Source organism: Seriola dumerili, unplaced genomic scaffold (assembly GCF_002260705.1).
Source record: "Seriola dumerili isolate Sdu_G_001 unplaced genomic scaffold, Sdu_1.0 BDQW01000465.1, whole genome shotgun sequence".
Classification (NCBI taxonomy): Eukaryota; Metazoa; Chordata; class Actinopteri; order Carangiformes; family Carangidae; genus Seriola; species Seriola dumerili.
In genome coordinates, this window is record NW_019174720.1 from 677,469 (window position 1) to 702,570 (window position 25,102).

The window sequence follows — 25,102 nt, forward strand, 5'->3', positions numbered from 1 at the left end:
TGCAAATGTGACACAGCTTTTGTCTTCAAGTGTAAGGGTTCAGGTTCCTAATGTACAATGTGCCAACCCTGTTTATTTCCTTGGACTGAGTTTGATGTTATCAGCAACACTTAAGTGTGAAGAGAATGTATTTCATGAAGACTGTTATGAGAAAGAAATCTGCAGTAGCTGTGCTTGTAAGGATGAATCTTTACAGAGGATTAGTCTTTAAAATATCACTTCTAAGATTAAAGTCAGATTAATGTCAGAAATAGAATTTAAATAATCAGAATTTGGCCAGAAAACTAAATCCTGAAAATAAAATCAGAAATCTGACATTAAAGAAATCTGACTTTTTTCTCCATGAACTCTGAGCTTAATCTCAGAACAGAAATATTTTTTTCTCATAACTCCAATGCTCTTTCATGTATCACAGGTGTATATTTATTGAAAGCAATGATGCTTTTTTGATGTACTGTGAGACTGTCAGATATTATTTTCAGCTGTTAGAGGGAGGGCTGATCAGACAACGAGCTGGTTGTGTGTTGTGTTCAGTTTGAATGTTTACTTCTTTAATACAGCATATTATAAGTGACAGGCTGCAGTGTCACTAGAATCATAATATAGGACTGATGGTGGGGGGGGGGGTCTCACTGTTTGTAAATATGATGGCTATCACTGTATGCAATGTATTTACCACAATAAGTTTCTATAGGACAGCAGCAATCTGCAGCTATACCTCTGCATCCATAAAGCATCTCACAGTGTTTAAGTGCCTCAAGGTTTGATAGGAACAGAGATGCAACAAGACATAGATGAGAAACTTTATTTAAGAATGAAGAAAGTGTGAAGCAGTGGAAAACCACTGTAGCACATTATATTTTTATTCCATAAGCTTGATAATTTGTGCAGCATTGGACACAAAATGTTTTATTCTTTTTTTTTCTTTTCTAAAATATATTTCCAGGTATTCTGGTGTCAAATATATACAAACTATTAAAAATGTGTGTAAAAATCTCACGTACCATTGTGCTTGTTAACTGTATCATGATCTGCCATAGACCTGTCCTGTGTGAAGTTTTGGGATAGGTTATGAGAGGGCATCAGCAGACTGTGCGTCTCCTAAAACAGTGATGCTACAACAGGACAGCAGCTGTTAACAGCTCACTGTCCTCAGTAAGCTCATATTTTTGCTGACAATCATTTCATCATCATTTGTACGGATGCACCATATGATTTTGCCCAGAGAGCACAGCATAATTTATGCTGCATTCACTGCATTTGTGAAAGTTTGGATGCCCAATTCAAAGCAGAATACCTCAGATATGAAGGTAAATCACAATGATCTTGGCTGAAGTCATGCCGTTCATGCACTTCATGACGATTTCTGTGGACTTTAGTTTATCCGTGTCACGTTTTGCACTCTCAGTATGAACACATGCACGATGACTGTCAAACTGCGAATAAAATTCTACAGTATCGATCACAATTACAGCAATTTTGCATGGTATTAAACAGATGCACTCACGTCATTTTAGTAAATCATTGTATTTGTTTTATTTGAAATGAACATAATTTCATACAAAATTTAAACACCTTATCCTTACTTTCAATGTACATTTTGTCCCTTTGAAATTCTTTTCTGATAGTGAGGGTAATCTCCGAGGTTCATGAAAGCAGCCTTATTCTTCCACATTGTGATAAATGGCCTTCAATGTATTCCAACGGGCGCCCCTCCTGGCCAATCAGGGTGTGTGCAGCAGCTTCGACACCACCCCCCAGCGGCCGCACAGGCGCACTGAGCTCCCAACTGCCATTTTGTGGCAGAGGCTACTCTGCTAAAGCGGGAGAGGGATTAAAACAAACTGCGAAGAAGACTGCATTTCTTACCAGCCCACCAAACTTTGTAGCAGACACTCTGTGCTTTCGGTCGAGTTAAACAGGAGGAGAAACACACTAAAAAGAGGTAAAGTATCACTACTTTTCTGATAAGGGGGGAGTTTGCAGGATCTTTAATCGGCCTCTAGGTGTCACGATGGGGCTCTGGGTCCGGGCAGCTCGTCGAAGAGTGTTTGTCTCCCTCTATCGTTATTGAAAACCCCGTCAAAATACGTTTAAATAACCGAAGTTCTAATAAATGTATACACAACCCACTGTATTTCACACATATTTGTGAAAATATCGTCGCGGATAAGTTACGAATACTTCGTCGATTTGGTTGGAGAGTTTAGGCCAAGGCGTCCATTTTCTCGCTTCTTTGTTTCCCGTCTTTACAGCCTTGACGACATGGAAACTGGCGGGTTTAAGTTATCGCCCATAGCTAACGTTAGCTTGTTTGCATTAGCATACGCAAAGTGTAACAACAAATAAGCATTCATACGTAAACGATAAGGTTACTACCTGATTGTACACAAATAGCGTAATTTCATTTCCCAGTACATGTTACGTTGAATTTTATGATGTTATATAACGTTAAAGGAGACCTTTATTTGAAGAAATCAATGTAGCAACGGACGTTAGCTAAGTTAACTAGGCTAGCTCAGATTCAGGGCCTTCCCCACCCAATGGCCCCAGCCTAGAAGTGCCCATTCCCCTAAAGTAACCAGAGCAAACGTTCTATGTCGTGTTTCCTTTAGCAGAATCGATAGTCGCCGTACATAATACCGTTGAAATTAAAGTCAGTTTAGGTAGCTTTCCTTGTAGAGAAGTGTACACACGGAAATTATAACGTTAAGGCCAGCGCGGAAAAGAGGATGACGAGGCATTCATAGCAAAACGATCCTCAGTGATCACAGCGGCCACTGATTCACTAAGACCAAACACACGATTTTGTGCTCTCCCAAACTCTGACTTCCTCCATTATCGAGTATTGGAACTCTTCTTTTCTCCTGTCACCGCGGCCATGGTCGGATTTGGCAGTTGTTGTTGCACCCGTCGCCCGCTTGTCTCTTATTCTAAGCCCACCTAGAGCCTCATAGCCACAGATATATATTACAGCAGAGAGCTCCCTCTACGACTCGGCTTGGAGAGCTACAAAAATACCGCTATATAAATGCTGTGCAAGGAGACGACAGTTGCCCAACTGGGCGCTAATTATCTTTTCCATGTTGTGGTAAATTTGTTTTACCATAAGTCAAAGGATCTGTGAAGGCCTGTACCAGAGCCTCTCCGGTTTCCATCTATTTAGCAACATGAAGACAAATGTACATGGAAACCTGCAGACACACAAATGTTAGGCATTGTCACAAACATGACTGCTGTTGCTACTCCCCTCGTCAGTGATGTTACACACAGTTTACATTTGCCAATTTGACTTTATTCAATCCGTTTAGGCCAGAATGCAACTCTGATGTTTATAGATGAACTGAGCAAATACAATCACCATTTGACATCATTTCAAGTATCCATCTCATTAGGTACTCTGGTTGTTAATCTAGACAGCCATCTCATCCAAACCATGAGTCATGCTGCTATAACTGGCATATATTGGTAAGTGATGCAGGTGGAACAAATAGTTGATCTGTGTTTGTCCAAGTATTGAAATTTCTTTACTCAGTCACCTACACAGTCTTTAGATCAAGATAGAGACCAGTTCTTAGACCCAGGTGAATGTGTCGCAATTCAATATGGACCAAAATCACCAGTGAATTGTTCTGTGGACTCAAAAAAGGCCAATAAGATTTTGAGCTTGTGAAGTGCTGAAACATAATTTCAAAGACTAGTTATCATTATCAGCCTTTGTGTACCAGTAGAAAATAAACTCTGCATTAGAAAGTTTGTGAATGTCTTAATAAGATCTGAGAACAAGTGATATCAACAGGTCATTCATATGTGAATTTCCTCTTGAGAGAATCATTCCTGCTTCTTCCAGATACAAAAGGAGGTCTTGCTCAATATAAAGCACTTCTACCCATTAAGGATGGCACTGTCTGAACACCATGTTTTGAAAGATTGGGAAGAATCCCTTCAACTGCCCCTGTAATCGAAGTTTGACTGACATCAAAAGCAAATATTGAACACTCCCTTGTGTGTGTATGTGAGTGTCTGTAAGTTGCGTGACTTTATTCACTAGAGATGCCCAAATCACGTTTTTTTGCAGCCGACTGATCATCTATGAGCGAGATCGGCCGATACCAATAATTTTTGGTTTTTTGTAATAGCAGCTGGTTTAGCGGTTAGTCAGTTATGTTCAACGGGCAGCACAAAAATCCCAAGGAGCAATGCAACAAGTATTCTTCAGTAAGGACAGCTGAATTATGCAATGTAATAATTAATTAATGTGTGTTCATTTACGTGAATTAACACAATTATTAACAGACTGAAAAAAAACATTATTACATTGTTATTCATCAGACTAAACAATGCAAATAGTCTAATAAACAAAAGGCAACATCTTTCATAACATAAACTCAGTTGCATTATGCAAACTAAAGAATAATAGGATTTCAAGCCAGATACATGCTGCATTGAAATTTTTTCAAATGTAAGAAATAAAATAATATGCCTCATAACATGGCTTGCAGTCTGTGTGTATTTGATCGCTGTGTCTCGTACATTTCCAAAAAAAATATTCATGGCATGTATTGCAGATGTCGTATGTTATATCAGTTTGGCACACTTTGTACTAGTTTTACTGGGCTGACGTGTTGTTTTGTTTTGATGGCCTGTTGCGTGCTTGCACAGTGAACAAGGTGGGATGTGGGATTACACTACACAGCACACAGTGCTACAGTCAGCCGCAGACGGTATTAACCACAGGTGATTGGTTTTAAGGTGATCAGTGACTAGAAGCATTATTTCCAATCTACCAATTTCACATTTTTGGTGAGAATCAGCTGATAAATCAGAGCATCCTTACTATTTACCAATTCACGTCCTTTGCTATCACTTCATTGTGATAGGTAACTCAAGACATCTTGGGCTTTCTCAGCAGCTGAGCTGCAAGAATAAAAAATGAGAGGAGCTGTCATGGAAGCACTGACTAGTTTAGTGAAGATATCGGTGTCTAACAATAGAGTCCCCTTCCCCTCTTGCAGGTTTACAGGCAAGTAGCAGCCTGAAGCCTAAGGTTAGCACAAGTATTTTAAGCAGAACAGTTGTCAGAGATGTGCAGGGTTATAAAATCACTGTCTGTGTGTGAGAGAAATATCACAATGTACAGGTACAGCTGTGTGACCCTGTGTATCCCTTTTCCCTCCTCAGGTTGGCAGGGACAGTCAGGTAACAGACAGTTGACTCAGCAAAGCTCAGGGCTTTCAGCAGCAAAAGGGAGATTGCCAGTACCACAACCCTGCAGACTGCAGCCCAGTGTACAGAAATCATGAAAACAGTCCATTTTTCCTTGCTATTCCAGGTAACACCAGTAGTGTTAAGTGCCAACAGTTTTACAACAATGGGTTGTTTGAAGTATGTCACACTTGCCTCAGACATTCCCTCAAACAAACCTTTTCATCAATCTCATTCATCAGAAGTGACAGGTTACTTTACCTGTAGAGACCCAAGTTCTGTCAGTCGACTCACAGCAGGTGGATTCAGTATTATTTGAATGAAGTATGTACAGAGCTTGTATGGCCCTGTTCAGAACTGGCATTTACATGCGTCTCAGGTGATGTGTGGTCGCTCGAGACTAACATTAGCATTAACAGCTGTTTACTTACCAGTCTAGAAGAAACATTGTGAGTTCAGCATCAAACCTCATTCCTTTACTCACCAACAGCTGTCTCCAGAGGTGGAAGCAAACATCAATTTAACTCTTGTTTTGCTTCTTTTTCTATCACTTCCTTTCTTCTACTCAAGATAGCATGCTAACCAGCTAGCCCCAGTTCTCTGCTCTACCACCAGGAGAGATCCTGTCACATTAGTGGGCCTGTGAACCGTAATGCCCGTCTGTGTGCCTGTCATTCAGGTGGCACATTAGAGCTGTAACCCAACCCAAGTCAGTCAGGGTTGTTATTTGTTTAACACAACGTGAAGCAATGGAGATGTTTATATTGTTAAGTTAATTGTCACAAAGTACTTGGCGATTAAAATATTTTTAGTGGAGCAACTTATATACTGCAATTTATCTACCCCCTCCCCCCATTAGCTACTGCCCCACACAGAATCCGATTCTGTGGGAAACACTGGTTACCTGTTTCATGTTGAGTTGCTGAGAAAATCTGCATATTCTTCCATGATGTAGGATTAAACACCACCATCATAAAGCAAACTGTGGATGGCCTAAAAAGCCTGGGGGGTGACACTACATAATGTTTGTTTCCACAATGCTATATTTCAGTTTCTACCCAGCATGGACAGAGGGCCAACAGAGGGTGTAGGGGTGGTGGAGGTCCCTGCCAAAGACTTCCCCTCCATCCAGGCTGTTCACAGCCAGGATGCCATGGTTGCTGACCTCCTCCAGCAAGCTGCAGAGGCCGGGGGCGTGGTAGAGGGACAAGCTGGAGTCGTCCTTGAACAAGGTTCTTACTTATTGGGCATGATATTATCCCACAGTCTAATTGTAAAAAGAGTCTTGTAGTTGTAGATGCATTTTTGAGTGAATGTGGTCAAATGTTTTATCCACCTGCAATGTCGTGCTTCAGGTCATGGAGAAGGAATGGTATCAGCCACTCAGGCCCAGCAGCAGCTGATGGGAGCTGGGGTCGGGGTTGGTGTAGAAGGCGGAGCAGGGGTTGAAATGATGGTTATGGACTCACTGGATCCCACCCTGTTGCAGATGAAGACTGAGGTAAGGTCGCTGTTGAGAGCCCAGTCTTAGCAGAAGGTTTGGCCTCACAAGTATATGTCACTGGTGCTGATGTCATTCTACCTTAAAAATGAAATCAGCTGGAAGTGAGGACACCAAACCTGCCTGCTACTGTCTGATGCTTTGCCCTACATTTCATGTAACAGTCCCTTAACATGAAGTTTATTTGCAGGTGATAGATGCTGCAGTGGGGGGATCATCAGCAGCAGTGGGTGTTGTTGGAGGGGTCGCTGGTGCTGCTCACCAAGCAACTGTAACAACAGTGGACCAGACCCAAATTATCACACTACAGGTAGGTGCTCTTTTGAAACCACTTGACACCGCACCGTCCTCCAGTTATTCCACTTTTTTATCTCTTTGTAGTGTCTGAAGAACACTGTATTCACAAGCTTTCCTTTGGCATAGTAGTTACATTCTGAGATGTTTTATATTCACTTTCAAGTCCTGAGTTTGTCTTAATAGATGCCCCAGATGTGTGCTAACCTTTTGTTTCTCACTGTCCTCAGGTGGTAAACATGGAGGAGCAGGCAGCCCTGGGCCTCGGGGAGCTCCAGCTGGTCCAGGTGCCTGTTTCTGCCACCACCGTGGAGGCTCTGCAACAAGGCACTTTTGTAGACACCACTGCAATGCCAAAGGATGGAGACCCAGTCATCTGCCACACCCTGCCGTTGCCCGAAGGCTTTCAGGTACACAAACAGAAATAGGTCAGGATTTGAGACTGCATTTGAAAATTAGCAGCTGCATCAATGCTGTTCTGTTTCTTTTAGTCAAAAGTTTGATTGAAATTACTGCAATCTTTCTAGTTAAATCTCAAAACATTTCTGTTGGTCAATCACAGCTCAAGTCTGAATTAAATACAGTCACATTAATTCATTGACCACAGATGCACAAGGCAAAACTGATCAATTCTTTTTTTGTACCCCCAGAGCATCACTTATTAATCAGCTCTTATGCACAAATAAAACATCACATCAGTCTGTTAAATGATTTTATCCCTGTCGAAAACCCCAGAGTAATGTGGATGCCAGGAGGAAAGTATTAAAAGAGATGCATCTTAAAACTAAAATGTATTAGTGTGCATGTAGACTTCCTCTGACTTGTCATGAGATTAAAATACATCTATAGTACTCATCTTAATCATTCTCAGTGATTACTAAAATACCAATGCCAGCCCCAAATTATCATTAGAACTGATATAATCTAATATATAGATATAGTCTGATATGTGCACAAGTATTCTGGTTATTTGTTGCGCATGTAAACATCTTATGACATCACAGTGCACACAAGAGGATGACCTGCTCATAATTCTGTCGGGCACATCATTTCTGTTTTGCACGTCAACAACTACAGAAGAAAAACCTCAAACTATTTGTCTGGAATAATTAACTGACAAAACAATTATTGTATTTGATGTGTAGGTAGTCAAGGTTGGTGCTAATGGGGAGGTGGAGACAGTGGAACAGGAAGAGGAGGGAGGAGAGGCCCACCAAGAGGAAGAAGATGAGGAGGTGGGGAACCAGCTGCTGGAAGAAGGGGAGGATGAGCCCATTCAGCCTCCGAATGATGACCCAAACTGGGCTAAAGACCCAGACTATCAGCCTCCATCCGGAGCAGTCAAGAAGACCAAAAAGGTAAGTGTGTGCTGTCTAGTTCTTTGTTACTGGGGATGTGAGACTCTTCCCTTCCCTTTTCATCTGCTGAGGATGAGGTCTTGACACTTGCTTTTTTTCAAGGGTAAAAAGAGTCGTCTGCGTTATGCTGATGGAGATAAGGACATGGACGTCAGTGTGTATGACTTTGAAGAAGAACAGCAGGAGGGCCTTCTGTCTGAAGTCAATGCTGAGAAAGTGGTGGGCAATATGAAACCACCCAAACCCACAAAGATCAAGAAGAAAGGTGAGACACTGCTGTGTGCTGTTCTGAGGGCACGATGGAAATGACACTATCAGTCAGTTTTTTTTTGAAGCACAAAACAGCTATGGCAGTCAGGGTTAGGGTAAGTATTTAGTATTATTACTAAACTATACTTAATTAGTATTAAGTATTTTTAAGTGCAGCATCATTCTACTCATCACTCTTAACTGTAGGTAAACATGAGTAGCTGTTGTTTAATCTACACCAGGCTGTGGTGCAGCGAAGTTACTACAGTTTTCACAATTCACTCTGCTCTCAACTCTCAACTTTGTTATGGAATGTTGTGTGTTAGGAGTGAAGAAGACGTTTCAGTGTGAACTGTGCAGCTACACCTGCCCACGACGCTCCAACCTGGACAGACACATGAAGAGCCACACTGACGAGAGACCTCACAAGTGTCACCTGTGTGGAAGAGCCTTTAGGACGGTCACCTTGCTAAGAAACCATCTCAACACACACACCGGTATACACCAATACGAATATCATAAAAAATATTAGACTACAAGAAGACCAAAAAAGTGGTGTATGAGTAGATAGAAGAATGTTTTTTATTTTTTTTTTTACATAATACAAAGGAAGCTTACACAAGTCTTGTTTTTTATTTATGCAGGAACTCGTCCACACAAGTGCACAGACTGTGATATGGCTTTTGTGACTAGCGGGGAGCTGGTTCGTCATCGTCGCTACAAACACACACATGAAAAACCCTTTAAATGCTCGATGTGCGACTATGCCAGTGTGGAGGTAAGACAGGCTCCTGTCTGCTTTATGTTCTTGATTTTTTACTAAGTTTAAAGTTTAGTTTAATCTATTATAGCTGTTACACTTCTCTCCATCCACATAAACTCACCCAGAGCTGGAGAAGAGTCAAAGATAAATTCATAACTGTGTAGCCAGCTACAAGTTTAAATATGTTTCTCCAACAAGTTAATCCACACTGTTTCAGACTTCAGATATACAACTGCTCTGCTCCAAGAGTCCAAAACAGTTACAGACTGCATGGCCACCATGATGACAGATGCATTGTTTTGTTGCAGTCTTCTGTAAGGTGACTATGTTTGTGTGTGCATGTTGTGTAGGTGAGTAAACTAAAGCGTCACATTCGTTCCCACACCGGTGAGCGTCCATTCCAGTGCAGTCTCTGCAGCTACGCCAGCAGAGACACGTACAAGCTGAAGAGACACATGAGGACACACTCAGGTAAATTTGACACCTTCACCGCTTTTCTACATGCTACACAAAACTATAATGTTCACTTGTTAGGGTAATTTAGAATATACTGATGAATTCAAAACTTTTGTGTAGTTCATATGTTGTGTTTCATACCTCCTGCCTCATTGTTACCTCTCAGGTTTCTTTTGTCTTTTATTCGATTAGATTAGAAACATAAATTGAGCAGCAATGAACCTGTGTATATGTTAAAACCTATTCTCAGGAGAGAAACCTTATGAGTGCTACATCTGCCATGCCCGGTTTACCCAGAGTGGAACCATGAAGATGCACATCCTGCAGAAACACACAGAGAATGTGGCCAAATTCCACTGTCCACACTGTGACACTGTTATTGCACGCAAGAGTGACTTGGGTAAAACAAACACACAACACACACATACTATTTATTTTATTTGTCGTGTCGTTTCATTCCTGTAATCTGTTTTCTTTTTTTAATGTGTGCGTCTGCAGGTGTCCATCTTCGTAAGCAGCACTCATTTATTGAGACTGGAAAGAAGTGTCGTTACTGCGACGCTGTTTTCCACGAGCGCTACGCTCTGATCCAGCATCAGAAGTCCCATAAGAATGAGAAAAGGTTCAAATGTGACATGTGCGACTACTGCTGCCGCCAGGTCTGTACACTCATTTCTCTGTAGAGTTACCATACATGTAGCAAATTTGATAACGGGTATGGGTGACCCAAACAGCTAGTTTTTAAAAACTTTTTAATTTGGTTGTTGGTTTATAATAACCATGTCCACCATCAGTGTTAGTTGGTAGATGTTAAGTAATTTTATAAGGGCTGAAATAATTCCTCCAAACTTGAATAACTCAATTACTAAAAATCCTTGAATCTGAACCTTCATTTTATCCATAAAACATTAAACTTTTGTGTATATATACCCATTCAAGTAATTTAAAATTTATTATTAAAAATTTTGTTTTTCCTTTTAAAGGCAGCCCTGTCATATTGTCTTTTGTATATTTACTCTTTGTTCTATTACTCTTAATAAAGCGAAATTATTTCTGATCTGATTACTTGTTTAGTCAAAGGAAAAACTGGTAGAATATTTGATGAGTAAAATAATTGATAGCTGCAGTCCTAAAACATCTGAGCTGCTTTTGGCACTAGAGGAAAAGCTGGGATCCCCAAAGTCACAGGGTGTTAGAATTCATCCTCTTATATCCATCCACTAGTGCAGTTTCAGGACCAAAATACTGGGCAGACAGACCGACATCCATAGGGCCTTGCTGCTAGCATCATAAAATGTAATCATTTGAATGTGTGTGTGTATGTTTTTATATATATATATGCACACACACACACACACACTCTACTGGCTGGGTAACTGGTATGTCTCATGCTGCTGGTACAGGAGCGCCACATGGTGATGCACCGTCGAACCCACACCGGAGAGAAACCATATGCCTGCAGCCAGTGTGAGAAGACCTTCAGACAGAAGCAGCTGCTGGACATGCACTTCAAACGCTATCACGACCCCAACTTTGTGCCCACCGCCTTCGTCTGCCCCAAGTGTAGCAAGACCTTCACTCGCAGGGCAAGAGCGCTTCTCTTTTATCTTTCATACACCCGAAGTTGATTCTTAGGGGCTACACACAGGCTAAGATGGATTTGTTATAAAAGTCAACAGCCTTTGTAACTGTGTATTCTTATAGAACACTATGGCACGCCATGCTGAGAACTGCAGTGGTGAGGTGGAGGATGCCGAGAATGGAGCTCCAACCCCAAAGAGAGGGAGAAGAGGAAGGAAGAGGAAGATGAGGAGCAGGAGAGATGAGGATGACAGCGGTGGGAATGTGATTGTGTGGGTACACGTACTGTATTAGCTCAGCTCCGATTAGTTTATCTGATCTCTGTCTTTGTTCTATCACTCTGTCATTCAGAGGAGGATCATGTTGAACCTGACGAGGAGGAGGAGGGTGAGGGTGAGGGTGAGGAAGAATCATCACTGCTACAGGAAGAGGAGGAACCAGAAGGTATGGAACTGGACCAGGCCCCTGCTGCCATTCCTGTACCGGCCCCCGACGAGCCACCAGTCAAGAGGAAACGAGGCAGACCCCCGAAGAATGCCCCTAAGCCTCCCGCAGCCAGCAAGCCAGTCAGGGTGGCTGCCAAGACAACAGCTTCTGGTGAGAACGCTGACTGGATTCATTAGAATCCAGCTGATGTTAAGCAGACAAGATGTATTTAGTCTTGAGGTGAGGTGGTCACATGCTGAGGTTGCTTTGGACTTTCTCGTTGTCTCGTTGTTCATTTTGATGAACAGGTTCGTAAAAATCTTGTCATAATCTATTCTTATCCATTATTTTAACATAAAATTTTAATGATAATGAGACGTTCCCAGATTAATAACATTTAATTTTCAAAAACACCTTGGATTATGCATTTATAAGGACATGGAGAGAAAAGATAAACAGACTGTGACTGTCACATCACAGAGCAATAAAACTTAACCGACAAATATGAGCAATGTTCTTTTACAGAGTTCGACTATTAAGACTAAAATATGAACGAACCATTGATGAGACATTACGCTAAACTCAAATGACTTGTTGTAGCCCAGACATGGTATAGTTTGGGTTATTTGACATGGGATTGTGTGAGCTACTTATACATAGTTAGTAACCTGTTGTTGTTGTTGTTGTTACCTGCAGTAGAAATGGATTGGAAAATTTGCCAGTTTGGAAAAGTATGAGTACCAGCACAGAAGCAGAGTCTTTAAATAATAGGGCTGCACAATATGCAAAAAAATCAACTGTTTTGGCAGATATTGCGATTTCAGTTGGAATGGTCGTTTTTTTCATTTTCACTGAAAACAATATAGAACTTATGATGTGATTTTTGTTGTGTCTTGTACCAAACAAACATGTTTTTATGCCTGGAGAATATGGGTTTTAGGCCGGGACATCTCTGTAGCACCACATTGTGGTGTTAACAATGCTCAACAATATGATACATTTTACCTTTATTAAAAAATGGCAGCTCCTGTGATTTGGATATTGTACTTGACCATATTGAGATTTCGATTTATATTTCGATAAATTGTGCAGCCCTATTAAATATAATGTCAGTGTCTCTACTGGAGAGGCATCTCAGTGGCAATAATTCCCCCTTCATTGCAGATCTGACATGGTAAACTTTAGAAGTAGTACAGCCCTGTCTACAGTGCTACACACCACAGGGTAATGTAGTGCACTGCATTATGATTTTGCTCTACGCTGGGGAAAAGTATCAGATAAGTCACTGAATTGTGACCAAGCTTGTCTTTGTTGTGTGCTGTGCAGCTGCTGCCATCATTCAGGTGGAGGATGAGAGCACCGGAGCAGTGGAGAACATCATAGTGAAGAAAGAGGAGGGCGACGCCTCTGCAGCGACACCTCTGGAGCAGGGAGTGGCCCTGACAGTGGAAGGGGTGGGGCTAGATGGGGACGGGGTGGAGACTGTTGAGCTGGCTGTGAATGAGGAAACGGCAGCCGCTGCTGCTAATGGAGACCTGACACCAGAGATGATCCTCAGCATGATGGACCGGTGAACACATCACAGACGCACACACGCAGCCGGACTCTGTCGAAAATTGGCGAATACAAATTAACGTTTCTGCATCCTCAGCCTTCACCTCATGTTCCATCTGTGTGTGCGCTTAAGTGGCAGCCATTTTGCCTTCATTGGAGTGGCTGCAAAAATGGTGACAGCAAAAACAACCATGCACAAAGTAAGGAAGCCACATGTAAATACTTACACAGCAACTTCACATCTACGTATGTCAACCTGCAGACTGACGTTTGTGGGTCTCATACACAAAATCCCCCTGCACATACCTGTGTCCTCTCCTACATCATATAAGGATATTGTCCAAACTAATGACTGACTGCTCTCTGCTCTTAAATGCTTTTTTCAGTCTGAATGTCTTCTGAATGAATCATTGTGTATTTTGCTACTTGTGTCTACCCAAAGCCACATCCTGTGTCAGTCCTCACCCACACCTTCTGCAGTTAATTTCTCTATGTTGCTCTGCCACAAGGGGTCATTATTTCATCCACCTTCTCTTTTTACTTTGTTTTTCTGTCCTGCTTGAGGTTCCTGCAGCTTTGCTGATTTAGCAGATTCCAAGCCTTTATTTGTGTACGTATAGATCTAAATGTAGTTTTTTCCTAATGAAAATGTAGTGTATGGTACTTCAGTTTGCCTCTGAGATATCACCTGCTCTGTCATGATCTGTATATTTTTCTTCCTTGGCCTGTGTAAACACATGGTCTGTTATGTTATCAGTCAGCTGTTTGTACATTGACAGAAGGATTCTTTATAAATGAGCTAATGAGGCAGGTGTATTCAAATGAACATAAGTCAGTGATAACTGTTTCTCAGCTTCCTAGTTCATCATCCGCACTGCCAGCACCCAACCCTGTTCTTATGGAGACTTGCCCTCAGTCAGCTCATGTACATTAAATACTTGAGGTAGTTTCCCAGAACCAACAGAGTTTGAGATGAAGCTATTTTTCGACTGTTTTCTATTTTCTGTGACCTGTCACTGACAAAAGATACTTCTCATTCGTAGCTAGTGTTCCTCCTGTTTGAAAGAGAGCATAGATAGTTTGCCATCAGATAAACTGAATGATCCCTGCTGGATGGAGAAGATGCAGATGATCCTGATTGTTACATATTGATCATTGAACATTCCAGATACTTGAGTTAATGTGGAATTATGCCTGTGCGTTAGAATCATCTCATCTGAAGAACTCGGCAGTAACAAACTCTGTATTCACACCCCAGTTCACACTGTGTTTGGAACAGTTATCAAAGAGTTTGTCAATCACTCCCCCTCCCTCCCCCACAATAATCAATGATCACCAACTGTGGCAGGTGATTTGCATGTAAATACATGTTTTAAACCCTTTTGCTCTTTGATTTCTGGTGAACCTTTTTAATGTTTTTAAATAGCTGGTTTGGAGATGTTTTGGTTAAGAAGGACATCATGGTTTCACTTGTGGTCAACATGTCAGTACTGTGCCTGGTACTTGACGTCTTCAGCCTGTAAAGGTGCTTTTCCTTCCACAGACGAACCCATCTTAACCAACCGTGCTGACTTGAACTAATCTGAATCACTATGGTTTTCTGTCTGTATTCTGTTGCTCATAGCCATTTTCTATCTGCTTTGATACTGTTTTTAGTTTTCATTTCTAGCCATTCTTTCGTAGTGGTCACTGGGTTTCCCTGCAGGCTGGTTGGTTCAGTTCAGTCCTATGACAGAAGCTTTGTCTGACTCTGTTCTCCTTTAACCTTTGGCCCAAAGGCATGAGGCTTTCATCCATGAAGGATCGAGAGGTTTTTGAGTGTCTGCTGAAAGACAAAACTGTTTCACTGAATGAAGTTCAGCTAGTAAATTGTAATTAATGACAACAAAACAGCCTTCATGGTCTTTTTGACAGGTTTTAAAACTGTTTTTAGAAGGATGACAGTTTGTGGAAGCTGTGTATTTTTGCTGTAATATGATTAACTATGTAATCAAGAGGGCTAATCCACACTGTTCTCAGCCTTGGACTAAGGCCCTGTTAGCCCAAGTTTTGCAGTTCCACTAGTATTTCAGTCACTGTCCATTTGCTACTGATTCTAAGGTATGTCCTAACCTCAGCAGAGGCCAATCACTCCTGATCAGAGCTGTCCCTGATATTTTTTTTTTTTTTATAAAAAGCAGAACTAAAATCACTCACAGGAATTTTCACAGTCCGGATCTCAACAAACGTGAATATGTTCATCCTCAGACTCGGACTAAAAAGTCGGAAGTTTGACCACAAGTTATGATGGTCGTTATGTGGCCTTCATTTTCTTTCACCTGTTTTTGTTAGATATAACATCTCCTCTGTAACATGACACTGGTTAGATGCCTAACATTAAATGTAAAAATGAGGATCTAAAGAACCATGGTCACAAGATATCTGAGGGAATCAATGTTCATGCATCAAACTGACACTGTATGTTCTGTGACTGTACTGCTGTGGTCTGTTATCTGTCAATCATGTTATTCTGCAGACGGACAGATGATGCTTCGCTGTTCTCATAGCAACAGTATTGTTTGTTCTTTGCACATTGCTTGTTTGTTTTGGCAGAATTGAGAGAAGAGTTGTCAGATTTAAACACGTCCCTGTTTGAAGACCCAGAAGAAACCTTTGTCATGTCATTTTGAAGCTGAGACACTGTACAGCTGATGAAAAATAAAATCATCCTAATGGGCCTATGACTGCTGCATGTTTCTGCTCTGTCATTTAATTAGTACAGCTGGGGTGGGGGTGAGGGGCAGAAAAACATGGTAGAGCTGGGTGATGTTGATTAAATTAACATGATATTTGTATGATATGTCAATGTTATGGTAAAATACTAGAGTACTTGGAGTTCTTTGTGTCCGTTGATGTACAAAATGTAGAAAAACCTCGTCTCTTCCTTCTCCTTCACTGAGGAAAAAAAAAGTTGCATGATGGACCATGATTGGCTCACAAGTTGTGACATCACAAAATCCAGCTGGATTCTCATGATTATGTTTTTCAGAAGAAAACACTTAAACGTTGCTATAGTATTGTATTGTTTACAGTTGTCTGTTACATTGCTTTTATGGAGAATAGAGAAAAATGGTGCAAAGCACATATTGTATATGTGCAAATCTTTTTTTCCAAATTATAATTACCCAGAAGTTTTTCAAAGTAGATCGCACTTTAGAGCTGTTGCACTGTTACTGTTAGAAGGAGGCAGTTCTTGTCGCTCCATTCACTGAAGGCCCTCGTCAGATCCCTGGACTCCTCTTCCTGCTCGTTCCTGATACTCGCCACAATAGCTGTGTCATCCGAGTATTTCTGGATGTGGCAGGACTCAGAGTTGTATTTAAAGTCCGCCGTATACAGGGTGAACAGGAACAGAGCCAGAACAGTCCTCTGTGGACTTCCAACATACAAGAAGAAAAATATATTTTTGAGAAAACCTTTAAATATGCAAAAGAATTATAATCAATAATAAAAGTTAAAAAAAAAAAACATTTTACAAGCAAAATAATAAAAAAAAAAAGGCTAATAATAATGGTTCAACAATAAAACAAAAATCGTAATGGTTTGAAGTATTTCTACAAAGGTGCGCTCACTCCAGTGTTGTACTAGGACGTTTTAACAGTAACTGATCATTTATATTTTATGCAGCTTTTCTGCACTTAAATCTTCCTTCATGTCAGGGGGAATGTTGTTCGTCTTACTCCACTCAACTGACACCTGTAGCTACTAGTAGTTTGCCAAATATGAATTTTATACTGAAAACATTATAGTCTTGTAAAATATGATGTATTGTTATAAACTTAAATAATGTGTATTCTGAGTCTATGTAGATTTTTTTCATGCTAGTTGTCAGCGCTAATGTTTTAGCTGTTAGCTGTAAGTTAAGCTAGTTTATGGCTACAAGAGTCTGGGTTAGTTGTAACAACAATTCACACACAAACACACACACAGAAACAAATAGACACACACAAACACAAATGTTCAGTTGTTAAAGCTGGTGAACATGTGCACACTTTGGTCAGTTTTATTATGTAAGTAAGTAACATACTGGGCTCTCTCTCACATGCACACACACACACACACACACCAATTATGTTATAAAGTTATTTAAGTGTTAAATAAAAAGCTTCAATATCAAGTTTTTGTCATAATGTTTCATTTCACCTCAGTGAATGTTACAACTAACCTGGACTAATGGGTGAATTGTAACATTTCACTCCTTGTGTTTGAAACTAAACCACAGACATGTTCTGTTTGTGTAGCAGAGATAACAGCTACAGCATTTAACAGCAGACACATGGAACTAATTTGTATTAAACTTTGAATGCACTGGCTTAAAAGAAACAGACAGAAATGTCAAAACTGTTACAACCATCCCCGGTCTCCCCTAATGGAGGATATTTAGATTGTGGTATAAAACACTTTGTCCATGAGTGGTGCCTCAAAATGTATGAAATGTATGTTGGAGTCATTTTGATGGATGTTGTGGTGCCCCCTGGTGGTGAGAGGTTAAACAGGCATCCTTGCACTAGCTGTACCACAGTACAAACACCAGCTGTCAGTCTTAAAGATTAGACTTTCTCATATGTAGTTCAATGACCTTGATGCTCTCTTGCATTTCTGCTTGTCACCATGTTCCTCCTGGCCACTGTCGCCCCTCAGTGCTCCGACACATCTCGTAGGTTTTACTCAGTTTGAAGCTCGACTTTGTGAAACTGCAGATTTCCTGACTGTGGTGAGTTTCTCAGTGTGGGAGGTTAGAACTGGGTTCCTGCCTGTTCACTCTCCTCTACCTTCACTATGATAGTGACTCACAGGGTGGAACAGGATGTGTATGTATGTGATTGTGTGTCGAAGTTCAGTAGCAGAAAAAGTGTGCACAATAAGCAAGAAAATGTGACGTGTGCATGCACGGGTGGAGAAGAGAAAGTGGGTTATATGCACACAGCATCTATCTGAAAGAAATCTGATGGTTGTGTGTGTGTGTGTGTGTGTGTGTGTGTGTGTGAGAGAGTGTATTTGTGTGTGTCCACACCTTCTGTATCACGTAGCGACACCTTCCTCCTCTGGTCTCTGCTCTTCAGCTCTGGATGATTTATTCTGATTGTCTTACTCCGATAAGATTTATTTTTTTGTTTGTTTGTTTTTGTTGTTAATGACATATTGAAGTCCATGTTTCCTTCCATGATTTCTTCCTATTGTATTGACAGTGTGGTGTAAAACACTTGGCAGTCGGTGTAGTTGATTGTAAGGTGGTGGGAAACTGGAGGAGCGGTAGATGATCACAGCTCCACTCTTTGTGCGTCTTTCCACCAACACCAACACTGTTCTGAAGTCAACAGGATGGACTCTCAGAACCTGCAAGGTAAGATGAACCAACTTCAACAGCTAAACTAAAAACAAATGGCTTTTAAAAGACCGTGCCAGTGTGTTTTACCCCGTGTGCTACAAATCACATATATTTCCACTTTATTTGCAGTCAATAATAAATCCTCCTTCCTGAAGGTTATGATGTTCAGTTTGTGTTGCAACAGTTGTAGAGAGGTGATGACTCAACTCGTTGTAATACGTGATGCTGTCGAGTTGTATTGCCTTATACCATCAGGTGTTTCTAATATTTCGGCCTCCCTATGTGTATGAGTGAGGGTAATATTAGAAAGATATGGTGTTTGTTTTGTATTTCATGGTATAAAACATGTTAAAGGTTCGTATCCTGGAAGTCATCTGACATTTTTACCTTCAGTTCATCCAGACGCCTTCACTCTGTCTCATTTTGTTATGTTGCTGTTTTATGCTAAAACCATTTTTCCCTCATCAGTCCTCCATGGTGACAAAGTGAAAACTGAATTTAAACATTTTTGCAAATGAATTAAAAAGTAAAAACTGAGATATCACATTGACATAAGTTTTCAGACACTTTGCTATGACTCTTGAAGTTAAGCTCAGGTTCCTCCGTTTCTCCTGATCATCTCTGTTTCTACACCTTGACTGGAGTCCGCCTGGTAAACTCAGCTGATTGGCCATGATGTGAAAGACACACACCTGTCTATATCAGGTCTCACAGTTGACAATGCAGATCAGAGCAGAAACCATGAGGAGGAAGGAACTGCTGCAGAGCTCAGAGACAGGATTGTGTCGAGGCTCAAAAAAACATTTCTGCTGCACTGAAGGTTCCTGAGAAGAACAGTGGTCTCCATCATTCTCACATGAAGAAGTCTGGAACAACCAGGACTCTTCTAGAGCTGGACCTGGACTAACTGAGACATCAGGGAGAAGAGATGGTCACTCTGAGCTCCAGAGAAACCTCCAGAAGGACGGCCATCAGCTCTCCACTGATCTGGCCTTTATGTCAGGGAATCCAGACGAAGCTTCTCCTCACTGACAGTTTGTAAAGAAGCAGCTAAAGGACTGTGAGACTGAGAGAAACCAGATTCTCTGGTCTGATGAGACGACGCCTGAACTGTTCGGTCTCAGCAGGTTCACCTTCCAACAGGACAATGACCCTCAGCACACAGCTGAGACAATAACAAGAGTGGCTTAGAGACAACTCTGTCAATATCCTGACCAGAACCCAATCCAACATCTGCAGAGACCTGAAAACATCTGTCCACTGAAGTCCTCAACAACCTGACAGAGCTGAGAGGATCTGCACAGAAGAACGGTGTGAAAAGCTTGTTGGATCAGACCCAAGAAGACATCAACTGAGTCCTGAGTAAAGTGTCTGAATACTTCTGTCAATATGATATTTCAGTTTCTCCTTTTTAATAAAAACAGCATTTCTAAACTTCTGTTTTCACTTGTCATCATGAGGTACTGCATGTAGACTGATGAGGGAGAAATGAATGTAAACAATGTTAGCATGAGACTGCAACATAAACTGTGAAGTGAAGGGTTCTGAAAACTTTCTGAGTGCTCTGTAACTATGGAAAATCTTTGAAACAAAACTGTGGAGGACCCACTCGTAGAGTAGATATGTAGATAATTCATATTGCATTACATGTGTTGAATTAGAGAGAGACCTGACTTCACAAACATCACTCGACAGTTATACAGAGAAGAGCAAGGCTCAGCTTTGCTGTTACAAAGGTCAAATCTTAGTGAATCAGTTACACAAAAGTCATTTTATGCCTAAAGTGTGGCCTCCCTGACTTCGGCTAACAGCTGTGTTTCCACTGTGACAGTCAGTGACTCTAACTGACAATAAGAAGGAAACATGACTCAAACTGTGGTTTGTTAAAACTGTTGAAAGGGGGAAGAGTTCAAACACCACAGGATTCTTTGAACTTAAGCTGTTGTTGTTTTGTTGCTGATATATCAATAAAATGTCCAGAAGAATTTTATGAAGAAGAGCAGGAGCAAAGTGTTTCAGAAATTTGACCTTCAATACAGAGAGAGAGAGAGAGAGAAAGAGAGAGAGAGGGAGAGGCTGCAGCCACTTGATGGAATTTCCACACCAGACTTTACTTTGAGAGTCCCTGTTTATCATTTATACACACATTTAGTAAAAAGCTTATAAGCTACTATAATGTATTTATGAGCAGATGTAAGGACAGTGGACAGGAAGTGTTCATTAATGTATAGTGTTTGTCAGGAATTCCCTCTTCTTCTGTGCTTTATTTGAATAAGAAGATATATTTGTGGTTTTAAACCAAAAACCATCTCAGTGTGTGTGTTTTTGTGTGTGTGTGACTGCTTTGTTGTGACATCACAAAGTCCCAGAAGTCCTGACGGCTGGTTTTGAGGCTCAGTTTCTGAATACAGGCTGTGCACATTTCTCTGTGGACTGAGGCTTTGATACCTTTACAGTATTAATATAGAACCTAGACCTGATCTATAATCAAACAACACATGGACATCTACCTTTAGACTACATGGAGCTTTAAAGATGAAACACGACTGAATGAATTTAAATTCAGTGCATATGAGAAACAAACAGCATCTGAAGATACAGTCCACTGAAATAAAAATAAACTTCATCATGAGGTTGAAAGTGGTAGTGATATTTATCTGTTAAATCTACCAGCTCTGTGATTTCTTTTCATGGCATTAAAGACCCCTGTATGAAGCTTACGCACAGGGTGTAACAAGTCAAGACTTTAACTGTGTTTTCAAACGACTTCAAAATCAAAAAAAAAAGAAGAAGGTGAAATTTGGGCAGTTTACAACTGACAGTCTTGGGCGTGTTTCCTTTCAGTTTTCTCTCACAGTAATGATGGGTAATGTGGCTTCCTTGTCACCTGATGGCCAGAACAACGGAAATTTTTATATCATAGGCACCTACCATACATATATTCTTTTCATTTGTACGTCTCTATAACTGTTTGTTGTTTTTGTCGTCATTTACATGTTTGTCCATAAAAAGAGAAGTTCAATTTATTTTAGAGGCATCAAACTCATGATAATGTCAACTTCAAATTCATGAAAATACAACAATGCTGACCCCTGAAATGTATTACTCAATGATGTACTGTGTCTCGTATGAATGCAGTAAGGTTAGTCACATGATGATGGTGAAGGTCCAGCTGTAGTCATTATGACAGATACAGTACCTGGGTTCAGTGGGCCTCGAGGTGACAGTGCTGCTGTGTATGTGTGTGAACAGATCAGATCTCAGAGCTGCTGAGGCCTCACAGAGTGTGTCTGGTGACACCTGTGGTTCTGAACCACTCCGGTCCACCATGTGGGAGGTCGGCAAACAGGTTTGTGGTGAGTGATTGACTATAACTGTCTTTACTGTGTTGACTGTAACCAGGACAGGCTGACAGTTTTTATAGGACAGGATATCTTTGGATCAAATGAGCTTGAATCATAACAGTGACAGAGCTGGTCAGTCTCTCATAATGTGAAACAGTTGAGCTATTCCGATACTTATTGACATGGCAGCATCAAGTGAACTGAGTGCTACCTTGATGTTAACCTTGTGTTGTGTTTGTTTTTGATATCAGATAAATAGATAATCATAAGTGTGTGTGTGTGTGTGTGTGTGTGTGTGTGTGTGTGTGTGTGTGTCTGTGTGTATGTGTATGTGTGTGAATGACTGTTGCCCACAGTTTTGTATCATACTCCTGTCCTGTTTAATCAGTCTTGTACCTGTATACTATATGCTGAGGCAAAGCTGGATTATGAAGTTTATTATTATTTCATTATTTTTCTTTAACTCTGTCCAGAAAAATGTTGATATAAAATACAGTTCAAGGCTTTTAGGTGCTGATCTGACTTGCTGAAGGGCCCTGAGTCACGTCTCATTTTAAAATGTCACATTACCACAAATGGCGACATAATGACCCTGTTACAACACTGTGCATCAAATCCAACATGCAACAACCATGTTGTTCCTATCGGGGGAGCTACTGGTGTGTCAATCCCATAACGATTGTCTCGTTTCTCTCCTTAATCATGTCTCTCTGTCTTAGGTCCTGACTCTGTGGAGAGGTTACCTGGTTATAAACAAGCAGCCTATCAGGGTAAACCCCAACACAAATGTTAAAACATGTTCTAAACCAAATTAACTCGACATCTGAAGGTTTGAAATGACTTGTCTCCCTGGTCCTGTTCAACTGTTCATTCTGACCCAATCATCTAATGTGTGACAAGATAAAACTGAGGGACTCTGAGACGGGGGTTGTTGAGATGTCATCTGGAATTTTCTCAAACTTATGCTTTTATGTGAAATGTTCACCAGTTTTATATCTTCAAGCTTCAAACAGTCATTCAGTGGAGAAAACTAATTTACGGACATTTTAAAGGAGGTATTTGTAAGTTTTGCTATTGCTACATAGCCAGTGTTAGCATGAATAGCTGTTTACATACCAGTCTAGAAGAAATGTTGAGGTTCAGTATCAAACTTTGTTACTTCACTCACCAAGAGCTGTCTCAGAGGTGGAAAGCAACCCTCTTTTTTTGTTTCTATAGCCGCGTTTCAACCAAAAAGGTTGCAGGTACTTCTCTTCAGGAACTAAAAGGTTCCTGTGGCCCATTGTTGTCTGTGTTTCCACCGTGGCCTAAAGTCCCGGGAAGATTATACAAAAATATTACTTGACATTACATTATTCACAGCACTTTGAGGACATAACATGAACGAACATACGGGACAAATTGCATCCCGTATTCATTCAATACAGGATTTTCAAATACAGGATGATCCCATATTATGCGTGACGCGTGGCATCCTCAGCCACTCCTGTTGTTGTGGTCCTTTAATTTTTTCTGAAGTCCTGTTTCAGTTTTTTTATCTTCTCCTGGACTTGTTTTGCGCTGTGAAAAATGTGTTTGCTCGCTGCTGACTTTTAAACATCGCAGTTGAAATAAAATACAGTGAGGACTCCACCAGTCAGAATTGTTCAGCACTGCAGACCACACACCCCAAAATTCCTGAACCTTTGGAAAGTACTACCCCCCGACCAGGTACCTTTTTGGGGGTCGATCAATTACCCCGGAACGAAATTTAGACCCTGGTTCCTGCGGTGGAAACGTGGCTTATTTCTATCACTTCTTTTCCACTACTGAAGATAGCATGCTGACTAGCTATCCCCAGCTCAGTTGGCTGTCTCGTCACTTTCCGATACCAAGTCATTGTAGTGTCCAGTCTGCCCTGAAGAAGTATACCTGCTCCGGGGACCTATTAAAACCTTTTGTATTATGAATGTAAATGTAACAACGGATGAAGCTCTTGGCAAGACTAACGTTGGCTATGTAGCAATAGCAAAACCTACAAATAGCAGCTTTAAAGCTGTGATGACACTGATTGATTTCATGGTTCTGTTTTAATGGCTCTTAAGCCATTGTCATCTTTGTGAGGGCTAATTTCAGTTTTAAACCAGGCAGTGAGGAAATTTTGTTCAGTCGTCACTCACTTGTACTTGTTTTAAGGTTCAAACTTAGATTTAAAGCTCCATATTTTCCTCTTCTTCTGTGTTTTATTTGAAGTGTTGATCCATAAGAAGATATATTTGTGGCTTTAAGAACCAAAAACCATCTCTGTAGTTTCACATCTCCTCTCCTCTCTTCTCCCTCTTCTCCCTGCTTCTGTCTGGCTGACTGTTTTCTGAGTGATCCAATAAAAATATATCAGATTTCAGGTAAAAACACTCAGAAACCAAATCCTGCAAGGTTGGATGGTGATCTATAATCAAACTACACATGGACATCTACATTTAGACTCCATGAAGCTTTAATGTAAAGGTAGAAATTAGGTTTAGGTTAGGATCAGTGAGATTCCACCCAAGTATAGGACGACACACGTGTGTACATGTTCTTGTGTGTTTTGACATATGTGTGTGTCAATCTGCACAGGTGGAGAGCACTTTCAGCTACCTGGAGATCTGCTCCATCAACATTCACAGCCTCACACAGGTACAGGTACAGCTCAGAATAAACTGTGGCTCGTGTGTTTTTGCTGAGAGTAATAAAGCCTGTATGATGTCATGTGTGTGTTGCAGATTGTGTTGGAGACAGACAGGCAGACTTTGTCTTTCAATGTACTGCACGTTGAGGATCTTGAGGCCATGGTCAGTCACATGACCGCCTCATTAAAGAGGATCTTCCCTGATTCATCTCCAGGGTGAGTCTCACTCAACAAAGATGTCTGAATGCACACCAATGAGTTGAATTCATGTTCTCCAAGTAGAGTTTGAATTTGAAGAGGCCATCAGGTGACAATTAGCATTGTCATGTACAGTTGATAACATGATGTTAGCA

The 25,102-nt window shown here is 40.8% G+C and overlaps 2 protein-coding genes across 3 annotated transcripts in view; both read left to right on the forward strand.

Annotated features, from left to right (window-relative positions):
• Positions 1-1,622: 1,622 nt before the first annotated feature.
• Positions 1,623-16,110, forward strand: LOC111234820 (transcriptional repressor CTCF-like). Of its 2 annotated transcripts, none has more exons than XM_022762996.1 (16): positions 1,623-1,945; positions 6,257-6,437; positions 6,561-6,706; positions 6,897-7,016; positions 7,231-7,410; positions 8,146-8,358; positions 8,461-8,623; positions 8,934-9,104; positions 9,252-9,385; positions 9,721-9,841; positions 10,077-10,226; positions 10,325-10,485; positions 11,230-11,412; positions 11,531-11,663; positions 11,759-12,004; positions 13,160-16,110. In XM_022762996.1, exons 2-16 carry the CDS (start codon positions 6,269-6,271, stop codon positions 13,405-13,407), a joined length of 2,538 nt encoding a protein of 845 aa, XP_022618717.1. In that variant the 5' UTR covers positions 1,623-1,945; positions 6,257-6,268; the 3' UTR covers positions 13,408-16,110. The 2 variants fall into 2 exon arrangements, with proteins under 2 accessions (XP_022618717.1, XP_022618716.1); XM_022762995.1 differs by lacking the exon at positions 1,623-1,945 and adding an exon at positions 5,254-5,332.
• Positions 16,111-22,731: 6,621 nt separating this feature from the next.
• The window catches only part of LOC111234835 (F-actin-uncapping protein LRRC16A-like), a 61,030-nt gene continuing 58,659 nt past the window's right edge, over positions 22,732-25,102 (forward strand). The window contains exons 1-4 of the mRNA XM_022763022.1: positions 22,732-22,758; positions 22,819-22,869; positions 24,698-24,757; positions 24,844-24,965. Coding sequence (XP_022618743.1) covers positions 22,732-22,758; positions 22,819-22,869; positions 24,698-24,757; positions 24,844-24,965 — 260 coding nt within the window. The remainder of the gene's footprint in view (positions 22,759-22,818; positions 22,870-24,697; positions 24,758-24,843; positions 24,966-25,102) is intronic.

What these genes read in the sequence shown, in the direction of transcription:
- LOC111234820 (XM_022762995.1), top strand. Translation starts at nt 5,300, where the DNA reads ATGAAAACAGTCCATTTTTCCTTGCTATTCCAG. An exon ending in CACAAAGATCAAGAAGAAAG is followed by an intron (nt 8,624 to 8,933) that starts GTGAGACACTGC and finishes GTTGTGTGTTAG; the next exon opens with GAGTGAAGAAGACGTTTCAG. An exon ending in TGCCAAGACAACAGCTTCTG is followed by an intron (nt 12,005 to 13,159) that starts GTGAGAACGCTG and finishes TGTGCTGTGCAG; the next exon opens with CTGCTGCCATCATTCAGGTG.